General features: G+C 41.1%; 2 protein-coding genes across 2 annotated transcripts in view; one reads left to right on the forward strand and one right to left on the reverse strand.

Annotated features, from left to right (window-relative positions):
- Nucleotides 1-2,382: 2,382 nt before the first annotated feature.
- LOC127938215 (enoyl-[acyl-carrier-protein] reductase, mitochondrial) lies at nt 2,383-8,478 on the forward strand. Its single transcript, XM_052534682.1, has 10 exons — nt 2,383-2,590; nt 3,592-3,689; nt 3,819-3,950; nt 6,782-6,925; nt 7,009-7,111; nt 7,243-7,345; nt 7,427-7,500; nt 7,596-7,656; nt 7,789-7,861; nt 8,048-8,478. Exons 1-10 carry the CDS (start codon nt 2,442-2,444, stop codon nt 8,206-8,208), a joined length of 1,098 nt encoding a protein of 365 aa, XP_052390642.1. The 5' UTR covers nt 2,383-2,441; the 3' UTR covers nt 8,209-8,478.
- A 1,119-nt stretch (nt 8,479-9,597) lies between these two features.
- LOC127938211 (rho GTPase-activating protein 18) overlaps nt 9,598-18,169 on the reverse strand; it is a 33,504-nt gene continuing 24,932 nt past the window's right edge. The window contains exons 4-15 of the mRNA XM_052534674.1: nt 17,052-17,109; nt 15,131-15,279; nt 14,295-14,460; nt 13,936-14,027; nt 13,072-13,149; nt 12,814-12,973; nt 12,661-12,743; nt 12,381-12,587; nt 12,070-12,216; nt 11,344-11,462; nt 11,174-11,229; nt 9,598-10,933 (exon numbers count right to left, since the gene is read on the reverse strand). Of these exons, the coding sequence (XP_052390634.1) occupies nt 10,842-10,933; nt 11,174-11,229; nt 11,344-11,462; nt 12,070-12,216; nt 12,381-12,587; nt 12,661-12,743; nt 12,814-12,973; nt 13,072-13,149; nt 13,936-14,027; nt 14,295-14,460; nt 15,131-15,279; nt 17,052-17,109 (1,407 nt within the window). The 3' untranslated portion in view covers nt 9,598-10,841. The remainder of the gene's footprint in view (nt 10,934-11,173; nt 11,230-11,343; nt 11,463-12,069; nt 12,217-12,380; nt 12,588-12,660; nt 12,744-12,813; nt 12,974-13,071; nt 13,150-13,935; nt 14,028-14,294; nt 14,461-15,130; nt 15,280-17,051; nt 17,110-18,169) is intronic.

Below are 18,169 nucleotides of genomic sequence, written 5' to 3' on the forward strand. Positions count from 1 at the left end.
GTGGAAGTGCATTAGCATGGTTTAAATCGTACTTATATGACCGCCATCAGTTCGTAGCAGTGAATGAAGATGTATCATATCGATCACAAGTGCAGTATGGAGTACCTCAAGGCTCAGTACTAGGGCCGCTACTCTTCACGCTTTATATGTTACCCTTGGGAGATATCATCAGGAAACATGGTGTTAGCTTTCACTGTTATGCTGATGATACGCAGCTTTATATTTCCTCGCAGCCCGGTGAAACACACCAATTTGAAAAACTAATGGAATGCATAGTCGATATAAAAAATTGGATGACGAGTAATTTCTTACTGCTAAATTCAGAAAAAACAGAGGTGTTAATCATAGGGCCTAAAAACTCTACTTGTAATAACCTAGAACACTGTCTAAGACTTGATGGTTGCTCTGTCAATTCTTCGTCATCAGTTAGGAACCTAGGTGTGCTACTTGATCGCAATCTTTCCTTAGAAAGCCACGTTTCTAGCATTTGTAAAACTGCATTTTTCCATCTCAAAAATATATCTAAATTACGCCCTATGCTCTCAATGTCAAATGCAGAAATGTTAATCCATGCATTTATGACTTCAAGGTTAGACTATTGTAATGCTTTATTGGGTGGTTGTTCTGCACGCTTGGTAAACAAACTACAGCTAGTCCAAAATGCAGCAGCAAGAGTTCTTACTAGAACCAGGAAGTATGACCATATTAGCCCGGTCCTGTCCACACTGCACTGGCTCCCTATCAAACATCGTATAGATTTTAAAATATTGCTTATTACTTATAAAGCCCTGAATGGTTTAGCACCTCAGTATTTGAATGAGCTCCTTTTACATTATAATCCTCTACGTCCGCTACGTTCTCAAAACTCAGGCAATTTGATAATACCTAGAACATCAAAATCAACTGCGGGCGGCAGATCCTTTTCCTATTTGGCGCCTAAACTCTGGAATAACCTACCTAACATTGTTCGGGAGGCAGACACACTCTTGCAGTTTAAATCTAGATTAAAGACCCATCTCTTTAACCTGGCATACACATAACATACTAATATGCTTTTAATATCCAAATCCGTTAAAGGATTTTTAGGCTGCATTAATTAGGTAAACTGGAACCGGAACACTTCACATAACACCCGATGTACTTGCTACATCATTAGAAGAATGGCATCTACGCTAATATTTGTCTGTTTCTCTCTTGTTCCGAGGTCACCGTAGCCACCAGATCCAGTCTGTGTCCAGATCAGAGGGTCACTGCAGTCACCCGGATCCAGTACGTATACAGACCAGATGGTGGATCAGCACCGAGAAAGGACCTCTACTGCCCTGAAAGACAGCGGAGACCAGGACAACTAGAACCCCAGATACAGATCCCCTGTAAAGACCTTGTCTCAGAGGAGCACCAGGACAAGACCACAGGAAACAGATGATTCTTCTGCACAATCTGACTTTGCTGCAGCCTGGAATTGAACTACTGGTTTCATCTGGTCAGAGGAGAACTGGCCCCCCAACTGAGCCTGGTTTCTCCCAAGGTTTTTTTCTCCATTCTGTCACTGATGGAGTTTCGGTTCCTTGCCGCTGTCGCCTCTGGCTTGCTTAGTTGGGGTCACTTCATCTACAGCGATATCGTTGACTTGATTGCAAATTAAAACAGACACTATTTCAACTGAACAGAGATGACATCAATGAATTCAATGATGAACTGCCTTTAACTATCATTTTGCATTATTGAGACACTGTTTTCCAAATGAATGCTGTTCAGTGCTTTGGCGCAATGTATTTTGTTTAAAGCACTATATAAATAAAGGTGATTGATTGATATAAGTGCTATAACAAGTCGCAGCTAGATTAACACATTACACGTAGCATGGGATTTTGACTAATATAATAATTAAAAAGAAAACAGATAGAATAGAAAAAGAATAGCGCAAGCTAGTGTTAGGTCTTTATTTATTTAATTATTTATTGTTTTTGTTAATTGTATAATAAATGAAAAGAATACAGAATACAAAAAGATTATTTTTTACTAGATTTACTTAACACAATCATAAAATTGTATAACATATTGATTAGTTAACACATCTTCCTTAGTAGTTAGTGAGTTTAGTGTTAATGAATAATCACCTGTTAGTTCTTCAATAATTCCTCATCAGTTCTGCAGTAAGTAAGAAACAGTATTCTAAAGTGTTACCGCATCACATATACAACACACACACAAACAGCTTGTATTCATACAAATCAGTTAACTCTGTGTGGTTTCCTGTCCAAAAAAACTGAAAGCAGAACTATAAAAGATATGAGTGAAGTGGTTTGTTTCACCACCACACTGTCTGGAATTACAACAGTGGAACAAAAAAACAAGGAAGTACCCCTTTTTTTAGGGGTAGTGTTCAAATGTTGAAGAGTTTTTAACTCATTGCAGAGAACACCAGAAGAGAACGAGTCATGCTCATCAGAAGTCTGTTGCACAGAGCCATCCATGATGGGACGATCCTGCTGAGAAACCATCAGAAATGCTCTACAGTCTGGAGAGAGACTCACCACTGCTCGGCTTTAGTTTACAGAGAACACTCACATGACATCCAGACTGTGAGGTATGGACATATCAGTTTATATGCTAACATTAGTTCATAGCAGTGGATTAAGTTGTACTGCAATGATAAGTAGTCTTATTAATAATAATAATTAATAATAATAATAATAATAATAATAATAACATATTTGATGGTGGACTTTCGAAGCCAGGCATTTACCTGATGATAGTCATAATTAAAGTAGAAATGTGTGGGTTTGATGCATGAAAACAATGATTATTAGTTCTCACGTCAGACACACACGTTTGAGCTTCGGTTTACCATATTTAATGTGCATAAGATATAATAAAAATATAATGTAAAAGTGTAAGGAGTAAAAAGTACTGTTTTTTTCCAGAAATGTAATCAAGTAAAAGTACAAGTAGTCAGTTTAAATTGTAGGTGAGTAAAGTACAAATCCCACAAAATAATACTAAAGTACAGTAATCAAGTAAAATTACTCAAGTATTTTACACCTCCGATGATAATAATAATAATAATAATAATAATTTATTTGAGATTCTACCAGGGTAAATTCATCTGAGATGCTTAATTAAATTTGGAAACAGTATTTTTAAATCATGATTGGCATGATCCAGCAATCTGAATCAAATCTTGCTGTTGGTGTTTTTGTTTTTTGTTTTTTGTTTTTTTTTACGAAGTACCTAAATGTAAGTCAGGGAGACGCGAGCCCATCTAATCTTCCAATCAACAACCAGAGAATATAAGCAGCTTACCTCTCTCCAGTCTCAGCTGTTCCAGTGTCCCTCCACCTTCCCAATCTACAAGTTCATCTTAGGCACCTTGCTCTTTGTAATCATATCCTACATTAAGTCTCTGTAGGGTATATCAGAACACGACTTAAAGCTGCTCATCGATCCCCTCATCAGTGAACAGCAAGCCAAATAAGTTAAGCGTAGTTTGCTAAAGATTACATGGGCAAACCGACTCCATGTCTTGCTCTTTGGTACACACTGGATTAACTGCTGGACACTTGTGAAATTGACGTCATTTGTCTTCAGGATGGAGCCTCTGCTACTGCCTCCCGTAGGGGATCGTTCTGTGAGGCTCCACATGCTCGCAGCACCAGTCAATCCTGCAGACATGAACATGATCCAGGGTAAAGTCACCACTCATACACCTTCATGTCTGTTTACATCCTTTCATTTGTTAAATAAAATATTATTTCATAGAAATTCTGTTCTGCTCTTTGGGGTGATGGAGGCTGAACATGATCTTGTCTCCATAGGTTCGTACCCGATCTTGTGCCCACTCCCAGCAGTGGGGGGGAATGAGGGGGTGGGCGAAGTGATAGAGGTGGGCAGTGATGTCACATCTCTCAGACCTGGTGATTGGGTCGTGCCCATAGATGCTGGCTTTGGTAAGGAGATATTCAGTGTTTCAATTTAGGGATTAAAAAACATCAAGACCTTGAAGTCATCATGGAATTAAGTTCCAAAATGTGTTTATTTCCAAGTGCATTGGAATGAATTAAAAAATATTTAGGGTGGGTCTTCATTCTGCTAAATCAATAAATGTAAATGTAAATTTTAAGGATTGAAATTTGAGGACATGAGGTTAAAATAACCAAGTTAAGACACTGAGTTTGAGTTTTGGAGCCTGATGGCCAAGGGGAAGACGCTCCTCATAAGTCCTAAGGTTTTTGCTATCAGGCCATGGAAGCGCTTACCAGATGGCAGCAAAATGAAAAGACAGTTACCAGGGTGGTTAGAGTTGGAGGTGAACTGGCCTACTTTGACCACTTGAGGAAATCAAGAATCCAGTTGCAGAGTGAAGAATTCAAGCCAAGGTCCATGAGTTTAGAAGCTAGCTTGATGGGGACTATAGCATTTAAAGCTGAGCTATAGTCGATGAATAGCAGCCTTACATAGTTCCCATTGCAGCTGTCAATGTGCTTGAGGGAAGATTGCAGGACATGAGAGATTGTCCATGGGGTTGAAAGTTCATGTTGAGCACCACCTCAACCCTAGAAAACAGGGCTTATTCTACGGCAGGCCAGGCTGCCTCAGTGCTTCACATGATGGCAGTGCTTCAAGTGTTCCAGACCAAACTTCTCTGCACTATGCTTTTCACAGTGACTGACCTGGTTCTGCACACTACTAAGGTCTCTGTGCAGGCGATCGACAAGGCCATGGCCAATTTAGCAGTGTTGGAGCACCATCTTTGGCTGAATTTGACCTAGTCCAAGAGCACAGATTCTTGATCTTAGGCATCTGAACGCTAATTTCTGAGATGGTCATTCAAGATGGTAACTTTAAAACAGATGCTCACACAAGTATGCCCAAGGACTGGTTTCTGTCAGTGGATCTGAAAGACACTTAGTTTCACTTAGTTTCCCATCCAGATAGCCCCCATCACAGACAATTCTTGAGTTTTGCATTTGAGGGAATGGCCTATCAGTACATAATCCTGCCATTAAGACTGTTCCTGGCCCCACACACTTTTATAAAGGTGCATAGATGTGGCTCTTTCCCCTCTGAGACAGGTGGAAATCTGCATTTTGAACTACCTCGAAGACTGGCTGATTTTAGCCAGGTCAGAGTGGGAACAGATTGCTCACAAGTTGCTGCTGCTCAGCCACCTGGAGCCCCTTAGATCCTACTGACATCATGCAGATGGAGAGGAGAAGTGGTCCAAGCACTGAGCCTTGAGGAACCCAAGTAGCAAGAAGTTGTGACTTAGAAACCTCACCCCTCCAAGACACCCTGAAGGACCTACCCGAGAGGTAGAATTTGAACCCATCTTTCTGAGGGTGAACAGGAGAATTTGGTGGTTAACTCGGTGAAAAGCAGCTGACAGACCCAGCAAGATGAGTACTGAGAATTTGGAAGCTGCTCTTGTCAGTCGCAGGACTTCAGTAACCAAGAGCAGGGCAGTCTCAGTTGAGTGGCCACTTTTGAAGCCAGATTGGTTGATGTCCAGGAGTTTGTTCTGTACAAGAAACATAGAGAGTTGGTTGAACACAGCTCGCTCAAGTGTCTTTGCAATGAATGGAAGAAGAGACTCTTCAAACTACAATCCTGTAGTTTTCTAAAAGTGCTGAATTTAGAGATGGTTTCTTAAGCAGAGGGCTTACTCGAGCCTGCTTAAATGCTGTGGGAAATGTACCAGAGTGAAGAGAGGTGTTAGTAATGTGAGTAAGTGAAGGTATGACTGAAGAAGAAATGGCCTGAAGGTGGTGAGTGGGGATAGGATCAAGGGGACAAGTAGTAAGATGAATGGAAAGGATTGGAAACGTCTGTCTCCGAGAGTGGAGAGAAGGATGAGAGAGAGTGCATATTAGTCATTATGAAGTTATCATCAGTCTGCGGTGTGGATAATTGGTCGCAGATCTATAGCCAATTCTCCTACACTTTTAAGGCACAAGTAATCACCATTCTAGTGCTCAAAAATCCAGATGGTGAGTGGGGTCCCAATCCACTTAGAGTGTATGTTGAGCACTATGGCCTGTTTGGACTCTCAGAGCAGCTCTTTGTGTGCTCCAGAGGCCACTCTAAAAGGGTTCTGGTTACGAAGCAGTGTGGATAATGGATGCTATATCCAAAATCCTACAGATTTTGTCTGCTAAATTCTACCTACTCCCCTTTCCAAGTGGAGAGGGTTATGTTATGTAGTCTTCAACTTAAAAAGCTTGGGTCACATTATTGGCATTTATGTTTCATTTTCCTAAAATCGCCAAAATCACAAGACACGCACACACACACACAAAATAAAAACTGCAACCAACTACAAATTGATTTAGCTATGAAGAAAAAAAACATGTAATGTGATTAGTTTAGGAGATAGTATGTCGGCAAGTGCTTGTAAGTATTACCAATAACAACAGTCCAAACAACCGCAAAAAAACAAAACTCAAGAAGCCCTCATTACAATTACTCTGAGGTGGGCTCATTGTGCGGCTTCATTCTATACTTTCTTATAGCACAGCAATATTGTATAAGTGTACCAAAGCAAGAGGAGAGACCATTCCAAAGGGAACGCTCCATTGAATAACATAACCTTGGTTCCCTGAGATAAGGGAATGAGTGTTGCATAGGCTGCATGTGAATCAATCACTGTCACTTTAGTCGAAAGTTTCTGACAAAATTGCTATACATTAGACTGAGTTAACCTATATGCCTGTGCAATCTAGAGTGTCATGACATAACTTTGCATTGGATTTTATTGACTGCACAGTTGTGTGTTTGTCAGGTACATGGCGGACAGGTGCTGTGTGTGAAGAGGATGAGGTCATTACTGTTCCTAAAGACATCTCTCTTCTGGGGGCCGCCACCATCTTCGTGAATCCCTGCACTGCATACAGGATGCTGCATGACTTTCAAACACTCACCCCTGGTATGAAAACACATGTAATGGTTCATTATTTCTATCTTACCAAATCTTATCAATGGCTACCTGTGGTTTGTTATGATCTGTAGGTTGTACAGTGATTCAGAACGCCTCGAACAGTGCAGTGGGACAGGCTGTGATTCAGATCGCTGCAGCACTGGGCCTGAAAACCATCAACATCATCAGAGACAGGTACAGAAGACTTTTAGAGCAAGAGGCAACAACAGGCAACAAATTCATTACAGAGAAAGAAGTATGTTGTAATAATCTCATGTGATATAAAGTCCCATATAATGAATTTCTCAACTGTTTCTTGAACTCAGACCAAACTGTGCTGAGTTGATTGATGAGCTTCAGTCACTGGGAGCTGATTATGTGGTGACAGAAGAGGAAGTCATGTCAACAGGGCTTCATCGCGTCTTTGAGGTGGGGGATTCTGCTCTTCCGCAACAAAATGAATTTTCAGTGATTTCTGCAGAATTGCATAAACACAGAAACTTTTCTTAGGAGGTTCCCAAACCTAAACTGGGCTTGAACTGTGTAGGAGGCTTGAGCGGAGGACTTGTGTTCTCTAATCTTGAGTAAGTGTCACACATATTGCAGTTTTACAGTAGTTCATAAGAAAATGACTGTGAATAATAAGAGGGTGCTGACGACTGTCCTCTTGTATCTTCAGTTATGGAGGCACAATGGTCACATACGGAGGGATGGCCAAAAGACCCCTCCAGATCCCTGCTGTGAGTTTATGATCTTCATATACAGTATTTTATTTTCTGTGTTATCAACAGTTTAACTTGTATTGAACCTTGGACGTTCCTGTTTATAAAACAAACTCTGTAAACATTTATAAATCATTTCCTGTCATGCAGAAATCCTTTATCTTCCACAATGTGACTCTAAAGGGCTTCTGGCTGACACAGTGGAAAAGAAAACACAAGGAAGGTAAACCAACAAACACAATACTACTTGAAAGTCAAATGAAGGGTTGAATGATTATGACAAACAACAAGCAATAGCTGACGAATATGAATATGACGAATCTGTAAGAACATGGTTGTTTCATATCTTGATGTCCTGAGTTGACACTCATGTGTGTTGGGTCTTTGTGCTTGACCTCTCTCTTTGCAGATAAAGCCCAGCTGAATGCCATGTTGAATGCTGTGTGTGACCTCATGAGAGGTGGACAGCTGTCTGCCCCACACTGCGTCCAGACACCATTTCACCAGTACACACACGCGTTACAAGCCACTGTGCAATCACACGGCCGCAAGCATGTTCTTATCATGTAGAAAACAATAACACGTCATGTTCTTCCGATACTCTGCAGAACCACATTGGACATCATAAAAAAATGTCTACAACTAAACATGCTTTATTCTTCAAAACCCTGCATTATTCTTCTTTCCATGAATGTAATGGCATGCTGTTGGTCAGTGCAGGGCATTTGGAAAACAGCACACGTGTCAGTTTTGCTATAAACACCTAGTGCATTTCATTGTTTTTATAAAAGGGCCTGTGTGGGGTTCAAGGTTTATTAAATATCATATTTTTCATATCAATTTGATTTACTGAGTGTTTTCTGTCTGGTGTCACTATTAAAACCTGTCCATCTTTCAAAAGTGTCTTTTGTTTGAGGATGTGATGTACTGACATCAGCATGAATACTGAATATACTTCACATCTACAGTAGCGTTTTCATTTACTGTTACATTTCTCAAACATCACTTCATCATTTCAGCTACTCAGAAGAGATGCTATGCATGGAACACCAAGCTTCATGTATGTCTAGTTTAATTGTGTCAGAGTTAAAAAGTCATTTTTATGGCGATCACAAGCCAAAACCTTAAGGATCAGTCTCCAGGTGGTTGAAGGGCAGCATTTTTAGCAATGAAAAGTCCCGTCCTTCCCGAGCTTGGTACTAGAGATCGGTCTTCTTACCCTCTAAGAGGTGTCCGAATGTTGTCCTAGTTTCCTTATGTATGTCCACTTATATCCAAAATGTAGAAAACCATTGCTAATAATTGTGGTCAAAGTGGGGGACCTGGAATGTGCTGCTCACTGCAATGAGTTCTGCTTTCCAGCACTCTGGCATAGGCTTTACCCAAGTAAATTGTGATCCCTTACTATCTGGGACACACTCTCTTGGTCCCACATTTATTAAATGAAAACCATCACACTCATCTGCCAACTGCCAGCAGCTTTCCCTGAATCCGTGTGATGTTGAGCCAGCGTGTTGACCGAGGCAGCCCAACTACATTCAGGACCTTCATCATCTCAGGGGGAAAACTCCAAACCTGCCTCTTCTTGTGAAGGCATGTTCTTCAGGTTCATAAGATCCTCAAACCTTCCAACGGCAGGCTACATCACTGTTCAGGGTAGTGCCAGATTTCATTTTTGACAGGAAATGGAGTACAGTGGGTTTGACGGATTGCACTGTTGTTTAACAACATACCAATAGCTCTGCTGATAAAACATCTTTCTGGAAATGACTTTCTTTAGACAAACTCCATAAAACAGTCTTCAGTGCACGCTGTTGTAAAGACTAAGTCTATTCCTCACAGCCTCATTTCATCCGTGTTTAATTCTACACCAGTCCTGGTAAACGAGTGAAGACAGAAACATGCATCGATTCTCCTTCTACAAACTGACAATCAGGCCAGTGAATAAAACCCAGTGGATGGAGATTAATTACAAATTTATTTATGAAAACATTTAGTGGTTATTTTAGAAGCATTAAAACAGTCATTTTCCACCATATTCACAGTTTTCCAGCACGATAAAAGCATGACATCAGCAATAGATGTAGCGATAAAAAATACAAATCACAGTTCGAAACTACTCATTGAAATTGTAAATAAAAACACAGACAGGGTCCGTTTAAGTGCCAAGTGTTTCCCTTCATGAGGTCTGAGCTCTAACTGAGAAACTTGATTCCAGTCTCGAATCCTTTACAGATATACAGTATCATCTGACTTCCATTATTTTCTCCAACATGAAAAAATTAGATCCAAGATCCCTGGGAGTGTATGAACATGTAAAAGAGAGCAAACGTTCACTGGCAGTGAGGGCTAATGCATCATGTGACCGATTCAAAGAGAGCAATCACATGTAATCAGATGTTTAAGGAAGAAATGTATGTGTACTTCAGTACTTGACTTGTCTCAGACAATATTTTCATGCAATATTTATAATTTAAATTTGAATGAGATTTGTGGATGGGTGCATCTCATAAAATCTATAAAAAACATATCTGGGTCAAGTTAATTATCAAGGAAATTTGTTGTTGTTGTTTTAAAGACACAAAATATTTAAAAAAACATTATTTGCATTGTAACAATTGTCACAATAATTAAGCATATCCCCAGGTCCTTACTGTCTTAAGACTGCTTACCTCAATGAGAAAAACACTCAATATTATTGAAAGCGTGAAATATTTCACTCTTTTAACAGTGATGAGAATGAGAATTACAGAACAGCCCAAAAGAAAACCTGCTGATGGCGGAGGAGATTTCTTGGGTGTCACAATAAGAAGAATTGGGAGTGGAAATGTGTTGAATTATGATGAAAATGTTACAAATGCAAATGTTTTAAAAACAGCCAACAAACAGCCAGCAAAATACACTTTATTGGGTTTTTGAGTAAATTAGTCTCTGAATTTTTAGTATCAAACAAAATCAAATCTGCCAAAGAGCCAAACCAGACCCCATCACCACAGACACGATGAGCTTCTTTGGCTTTTACTGTAAACACTGTTCACACAGCTGCTGCTGACAGCCGTATCAGTGTAGGGCACAGTGTTTGAACGGTGGGAGAGGACGGCTGAACGTGTGTCAGAGACGCTCAGATATACGGAGATCCTGCTGCTTTCCCTCCGTGGTGACTGTAAGGCGCAGGGCATGATGGGATGCTGTGGGAGGTCCGGTCAGTGCTGGACAGATTTAATGACCCACTCTGCACTGGGGTTGAGCTCCAGGAGAGCGCTGATGTACGTCTCTTCATCCAGACATCTCTCCTCTAGACAAACACACACAGCACATAGAGTCAAAACTCTTCTGCATAGATCACACACATGCTGAATAAAGCCTAGGAAAAATACAGTTTGAGCTTTAGACATCAACAAGTGTCAATACAAAAGTTGAAGATCTATTTATTTTACTATCCTAACTATACGTGGTTTGTGTGGTTAATGATATTTTATGAAATGCATATTGTATTGTGTGGCTGTAACTAATGCGATGCTTGTTAGACACTCACTGATGTTTCCTCCCATCTCATAGAGACACAGATCTTCTCTTTTCACAGACAGAGACCTGAGACACAACACAGTTCACAATCACCTCTAGAAGACGGAGTACTTGGACTACACTTCTGGATCCATCAGAGCCTGAGAGTTTGATCACTCGTGCACGTGTGTGTCTGCTCACCTCTCCTGACTGAGGAAGTGCACCACAACATCAGAGGCCTTTAAATCCTCCGTCAGCTGGACAGACATGGACCCCTTCCAGAACTGAGGAGCCTGGACCCTTATGAAGCCTCCTTCAGCCTGAACACACACACACCATAAACACACACACATGATATTATGTGATATTATGATGAACCGTGTAGCAGAGACTTGCATTAAATGATCTTAATATCTGTCATTATCTCCAATAATCTAAAGTAAGATGATGTTTAGATGATCCAAACATATAAAGCAATGCAATCCAGTGAGGACTGAGAGATGAAGAAACAAACGCTCTTCTCAAAAGATCCTGAGGATCAGATTTGAGACTCTAAAACATGATTGATGGAGAATCAAGTAAAGCTGAGCTGCTTCAGTCCAGGAAGAGTTCATCTGGAGATATTACTGACCTTACTCTGACCTTTACTTGATCACAATCAGCTGAAGCTGGACACTTTAAAAGAGCTTTGACTCTAAAAGATTGTGTGAAACAGGTTTAACAGCCATGTTTTGATCATCATTTAAACTTGTATATCAGGCTTTACAGGGTTAATATACAAATCAAGTGTGTGTATCTGCAGGATCCCCCCTTGGAGAGCCTTATTTCCTATATCTCAGCCTGTGGTTCAGTCGTGTCACACACAGCAGATGAAGGACAGTCACATGTCCACCAGGGGTCAGAGAGGAAACATGTCCTTCAGCTCACCTCACTGTTCTTCTCCTGTTTGTCGGAGGCTCTCTCGCGGTCGTATGCCATCTTCTTCAGCAGTTTTTTAACCGCTCTGTCTCGGTTCATCTTCCGCTGGTTCTCCATGTTGTGTTTGCGCACCTGATTCAGGATGAACTTGGGAATCTGAGACACAAGACAAGACTCATCTGAGCATCTTCTAGCTTCACATACGAAGTGCCACGACAGTCAGGTTATAACTCTATTATATTTCTACAGCAGTACAGTAGTGACTTCACAGACACAATACATGTATAATATCACAGAAGATTGTGAGGTGAGGAGTGTACCGTCCAGAGGAGCTTCTGGTAGCGGACGAGCAGCCTGACGATGTTAGCCGTGCCCGTGGCCATAGCAAACTCCTGCTGTTCACTGATCTTACTGCGGAAGCCCTTACACATGAAGATGTTGGGCGCCATCACCACTGCAACATTGTTCAGCGTCATCTTATTCCTGTCCTTATGGTCAGTCACTCTCTGGAAGAACTCCATCAGAGCCTGAGACACAGACACAGCTGAGATGAGACGGTGGACACGTCTCTGAGCGCGCGTGTGTGTGTGTGTGTGGTACCTTGAGCGTGTCTCGGTTGGCTTCGGGCAGCAGGAGCACCAGCAGATTGAGAGCCTGCAGCTGCTGCTTCTTCGTGGGCAGCTCTGATCAGAAGCAACACAGTCAGACACACACACACACACACACTGAAGAGAGTCATGCTGTGGGACTCACTCAGCACGGAGAGGAAGGCGCTGAAGTACTCGACGGTCAGCAGAGGATAGGGCAGCTCTCTGATGAACAGCTTCAGGAGGCTGGCCGCGTCGTGCTGTTTCAGACTCTGCCACGGGAACACACCCTCGTAAAACTTGTGCTCCAGCTCGTGACACACGGCCTGGGACACACACACACCACCACAAACATTAGAGAGCGTCCGGTCCGGTGGCGTCCCGCTCACACAGAGGTGTGTGTGTGTGCTGGTGTGTGTCTGACCTTCACTCTAGTAGCGGCTCCGGGGATCCGCAGCACACCCTCCGTGTCCAAACCCTGCTGCTCGATGTGACGCATCAGCTGCAAAACAAGACTTTCAGCGCTGGCTTAAATTCACTCATCACATTTGATAAATAAATACAGTAATATTGTGAAATATTATTATGATTTAAAACAGCTGTTTTCTGTGTAGGTGCACTAGCAGTCAAGAGTTTGGGGTCAGTAAGAAGTAATGTTTCTTTAAGAAGTCTCTTCTGCTCATCAAGACTGCATTTATTTGGTCAAAAACACAGAAAAGAAAACCGTAATCTTTCAAAATGTTATTACAATATAAAATAATGGTTTCTACTCTAATATCCTTTAAAATATAATGTATTTCTGTGATGCTCCGCTGTATTTTCAGCATCATTCCTCCAGTCTTCAGTGTCACATGATCTTCAGAAATCAGAATAATATGATGATTTAATATTAGAGTTATCAATGTTGTGCTGACAAATATTTTTTTGGAAACTGCTATACTTTTTCTCAGGATTCTTTGATGAGTAAACAGTTCAAAAGAACAGCATTTATTCAAATTATAATCCATCACTTCATATCAATTTAACACCCCCTCGCTGAATAAAAGAACGAATAAAAATGTACTGAACCCAAACTTTTGACCGGTAGTGTATCTGTTAAAGTGTAATTTATCTACATAACACAAATACAGACAGACAGACAGAAGGTTGTGGTTGGGTGCCAGGACAGATTTCTTGCATGAAGCTCAAAATAGTTAAGTAGAAATATTGTAAAGGAGCTGGGACTGAACGGATGTCGGGGAGATGTGTGGTGGTTTGTGAGATCTGAACACGGTCCTCTCTCTCTTACCTGCTGCAGGATGAGAGGCACTCTGGTCCCCGGGATCCTCCGCTGGTCTTGTTCCAGCAGCGTCGAGAGAGAAACACCAAACAATCCCGACTCTACACAAGACCAAACAACACCGTCACAACCAGCTTCACCTCAGATACAGCACGCTCACACACAATCACATCCACACCAGTGAAAGAGCGGACATGAGAGTGCTCTGTTTGATGGGCTCTGTGAGTGTGTGTCTCCAGCATGCACGAGTGTGAGCTAAACGGATCTGAAAGGTTTCAGAAGTCTAGTCAACATAATCTTGTTTGGCATTAGGCCACAGATCTGACAGATCTTTTCTCAGATTCTGAACACATTTCAGAGGCACTGACCTCTCAGTTTGACCTTGAGAGCTTTATGAGCCTTCACCTCGATGCCACACGTGTCGAACAGAGCGCTCATCTCGATCAGAACTAGCCTGCGAACCTTCTTCATGTCCTCAGCGGAGAGATCGCCTACTCTTGTCTGTCCGGTCTTATCCTGAGACACTCTGAAATCCTGAGAGAGAAACAGAATGAGAAGTAATCACATGCACACATTTATAAAAGGCTATATGTTAGTATTCTGTGAATTTTTTAGCTGATAAAGCATCCACCAAAAATGGTGCATCTGACCAAGGAGACACCTGCTGTGAAGAATCATTCATGTCTGGAGCACAAACACCGCACAGACTCGACTCAGTACTAGTGTTCAGAACGCTGAACTAAATATAATCACACTTTAATTTAGGGACCAATACCCACTATCAACTAGCATGCATATTACTAGCATATAGGCTGTTTATTAGTACTTATGAAGCACATATTAGGAGTTTATTAAGGCAAGAGTTATAGTAAATAGTGAGAATTGGTCCAGTGTGACAGAGGTTTTGCTTTGGAGAGCTCCAGTAAGAAGCTGAAAAGGGCATGGATGCAGCATGCAGTGGCACAGACTGTCCAGCAGAGGTCAGGTCTACTCATTCATCAGTGTCAGTTCAGTCTCAGACTCATGCAGCATTTCTGCACATACTCAGAGCAAAGGTCTCTGTGAGACTCATAACCATATACACATTGACATACTTTATCCTCAAGCAGCCAATCAGAGCGAGTCATCTCTTGGACTCTTACTGTGATGCACACACACACACACACACACACACACACACCAGACGAGTGAATGTCTGACTCACGGGTAACCTGTCGTCAGCTTCATTCTGCGGCTGGGTAACCTTCAACCCTTCTTTGTAGGTAAGTGCTTGCTCAGAGAAGGACACCTCCAGGTTAATGTCTGTCTCAGCGTCAGCTCCGCCCCCTGGAGCATAAGCCCCCGCCCCATTACCTAACCAGATGGTGGACACATACACAATAACATTACACACCACTTTAAAATAGGGGAAACATTGATGGACACAAACACACAGGTGCAGTAGTGTAGGTTTATCAATCAGGCTAGTCAAAGTCCAGCGATGCCAGGCAGTGCTAACTTCACCACGGTCATCTCATCTTCAGATCACGTCTCACACCTGTGAAAGAGGCTCAGCTCTGCACTAAACCCTGCACGATGAGCAAAACACACCAAACATAGCAATGCTAGAATGTGTAGAAACAGAAAACCAATCATTAACTGAATGCCTCATGCACTATTCTTAAGTTTAGTTTCAGTAACTGAGACTCAAACAGCAACAGGAAACACCTACAGCCAAGAGATAATTAGAAATACGATTAAAATCAGATTTGTTGTTGTTGTATGTAGTATGTTTCCAGCAGACTACTTTTCCATAGATCTGAACCGTCAGATCAGTGGATGGTGTACTGGTCAAAACTGATGTTATTAAAGCTGCAGTAGGTAACTTTTGTAAAAATATATTTTTTACATATTTATTAAACCTGTCATTGACAGTAGAATATGAGACAGATAATCTGTGTAAAAATCAAGCTCCTCTGGCTCCTCCCAGTGTCCTATTGCCATTTACAGAAACTCCATCACTCCCGGTAAGAAATCAACCAATCAGAGCTGCGGTCCGTAACTTTGTTTGTGTTCAAAATGTAGAAAAATGTATATAATAAGCGAGTACACCATGAATCCATTTACAAACCGTGTTTTTGGCTTGTCCTGAATCACTAGGGTGCACCTATAATAAGTGTTTATATTCGGACTATTTTAGATTGCTTCGGGGATACCGCGGCGGAGTAACCCAGTAGCTTTGTGGTTCTTCATAGACATAAACAGAGAGAAGTAGTTCCGGCTACGATGTTCTTCCGCAAGACGCAAGCAGTTCTGTTTATTAACCGCTAGAGCGTAAAAAGTTCCCTACCGCAGCTTTAACTTTGCAAGTAGGTAAATAAGAACATTAACCCAATGTTTAAGAATGTAAAGTGTGAAATGTCAAAATGTACCAACCCAGGACTGATTACTAGCCCAGGGTAAAGTATGAGCACTGTAAAACATACTAGATAACCCAGCAGTGTCACAAGCTCATGTGATGGCTAGAAATTAATTTACCACACCTCTATCATATTTACTTCTCTTGGTCTATTGTCAGTTATTATTTATATATATATATATATATATATATATATATATATATGTGTGTGTTACACAGTTTGTTTTTGTGTAAAGTGTGTTCATCCCATAGGTGTAATGGTTTTTATTCTGTACAAACTGTATATTCTATCTCCCTTCACCAACCCTACACCTAACCCTAACCCTCACAGGAAACTTTCTGCATTTTTACTTTCTCAAAAAAACTCATTCTGTATGATTTATAAGTGTTTTGAAAAATGGGGACATGGGTTATGTCCTCATAAGTCACCCTCTCCTTGTAATACCTGTGTCATACCCATGTCATTATACAGAGTTGTGTCCTGATATGAGACAAAAACAAGAGCACACACACACACACACACACACAATAACATGTTCTGCTTATATCTATGTACAGACGACGTATAATAATAAAAATATTTAAAATTCAGGACATCCCAGCCTTTCTTTGAATGTGTTGTTTTGTCATTTCAGTTGGCTCATTTTTCAGCAGTTATACACTTCATGTGAACATATTCACGAATCCACAAAACAGAAGAGGCATTACACTAACTCATGACACTTACCCAGTCCTTCCACTTCCTGTTCACTGCTCCCACTTCTTCCTGTGGATTCAGCCTGGTCCTGTCAGAGAAAGAGAGGAACAGTGAACGAGTGACACGGATCATGTGAGCGTTTGTCAGATGTTCTTGATGCTCTCTGGATGGTCTGCATCAGATCATGTTCACGTAGCGCTGTTGTCCATTCGGATGAGCATCTTCTCATTGACCTTCACAGACTTTCAGTCTTCACCCTATTGATTATTTTGGTCTGCATCTAGCAGAAACATAAATCACAACGTACAGCTGTCCTTAATAAACCGCTCAAAATGACACAATAAATGCCGTCTGTGATTTATCACACATCCTTCAGTCTGGAGTTACTCATTACACTGTGCTGAAATCTTTATTAACAGGGAACAACTGTGTAATTTTTGACCTGTAAAAATGTCCGTTTTTTTTATACCAGAACATTTCGAGTGTTTTGTCCCAACTGTTTAAATTCATGATTTATATCCGATATCTGTGTTTATATGAATCCTCAATCAAAACTGAATTATTGCATTGTGATTGCTTTTAGCGACACGGTTGACCCTCTGGTTTTGTATTGCCGTTCTATGACTAAACGAGAGAGAGAGAGAGAGAGACAGAGAGAGAGAGAGAGAGAGAGAGAGAGAGAGAGAGAGAGAGAGAGAGAGAGAGAGAGAGAGAAAGCAAGGCCAAATAGTGAAGCGTATGGTTTTAATTACAGAAACAGCTAATTAATCATCTCATTGTTGAGAAATGTAGTGTTGCTTTTAGTAGCGAAGCTGTTGTATTTATACAATTCCTGGGCCCGTATTAATAAAGATTCTAAGAATCCTCTCAGAAAACTCTTAATTTATCTTAAAAACTTGTACGTAGGAGTCTTAGCTTAAGAGCGATTCAGGACCGATCTGAAAGCAACTCAAAAACTTTCATCTTAGTGAGGAGGCGGGGCTGACCCCGTTGCTATGTATATCACAATCTTTTGAAGACTGTGATTGGTTGGTTGTCCAAGAAGGAAAAAAAGAGTGATTTTAAGTATAGGATGTATTCTAATTCTCACTTTGAATTCAAATGAGTTAATTTTTCCAATTTGACCGTTCTCTCTCTGTTTTTTGATG

The sequence above is a fragment of the Carassius gibelio genome, chromosome A20, assembly GCF_023724105.1.
Source record: "Carassius gibelio isolate Cgi1373 ecotype wild population from Czech Republic chromosome A20, carGib1.2-hapl.c, whole genome shotgun sequence".
NCBI lineage: Eukaryota > Metazoa > Chordata > Actinopteri > Cypriniformes > Cyprinidae > Carassius > Carassius gibelio.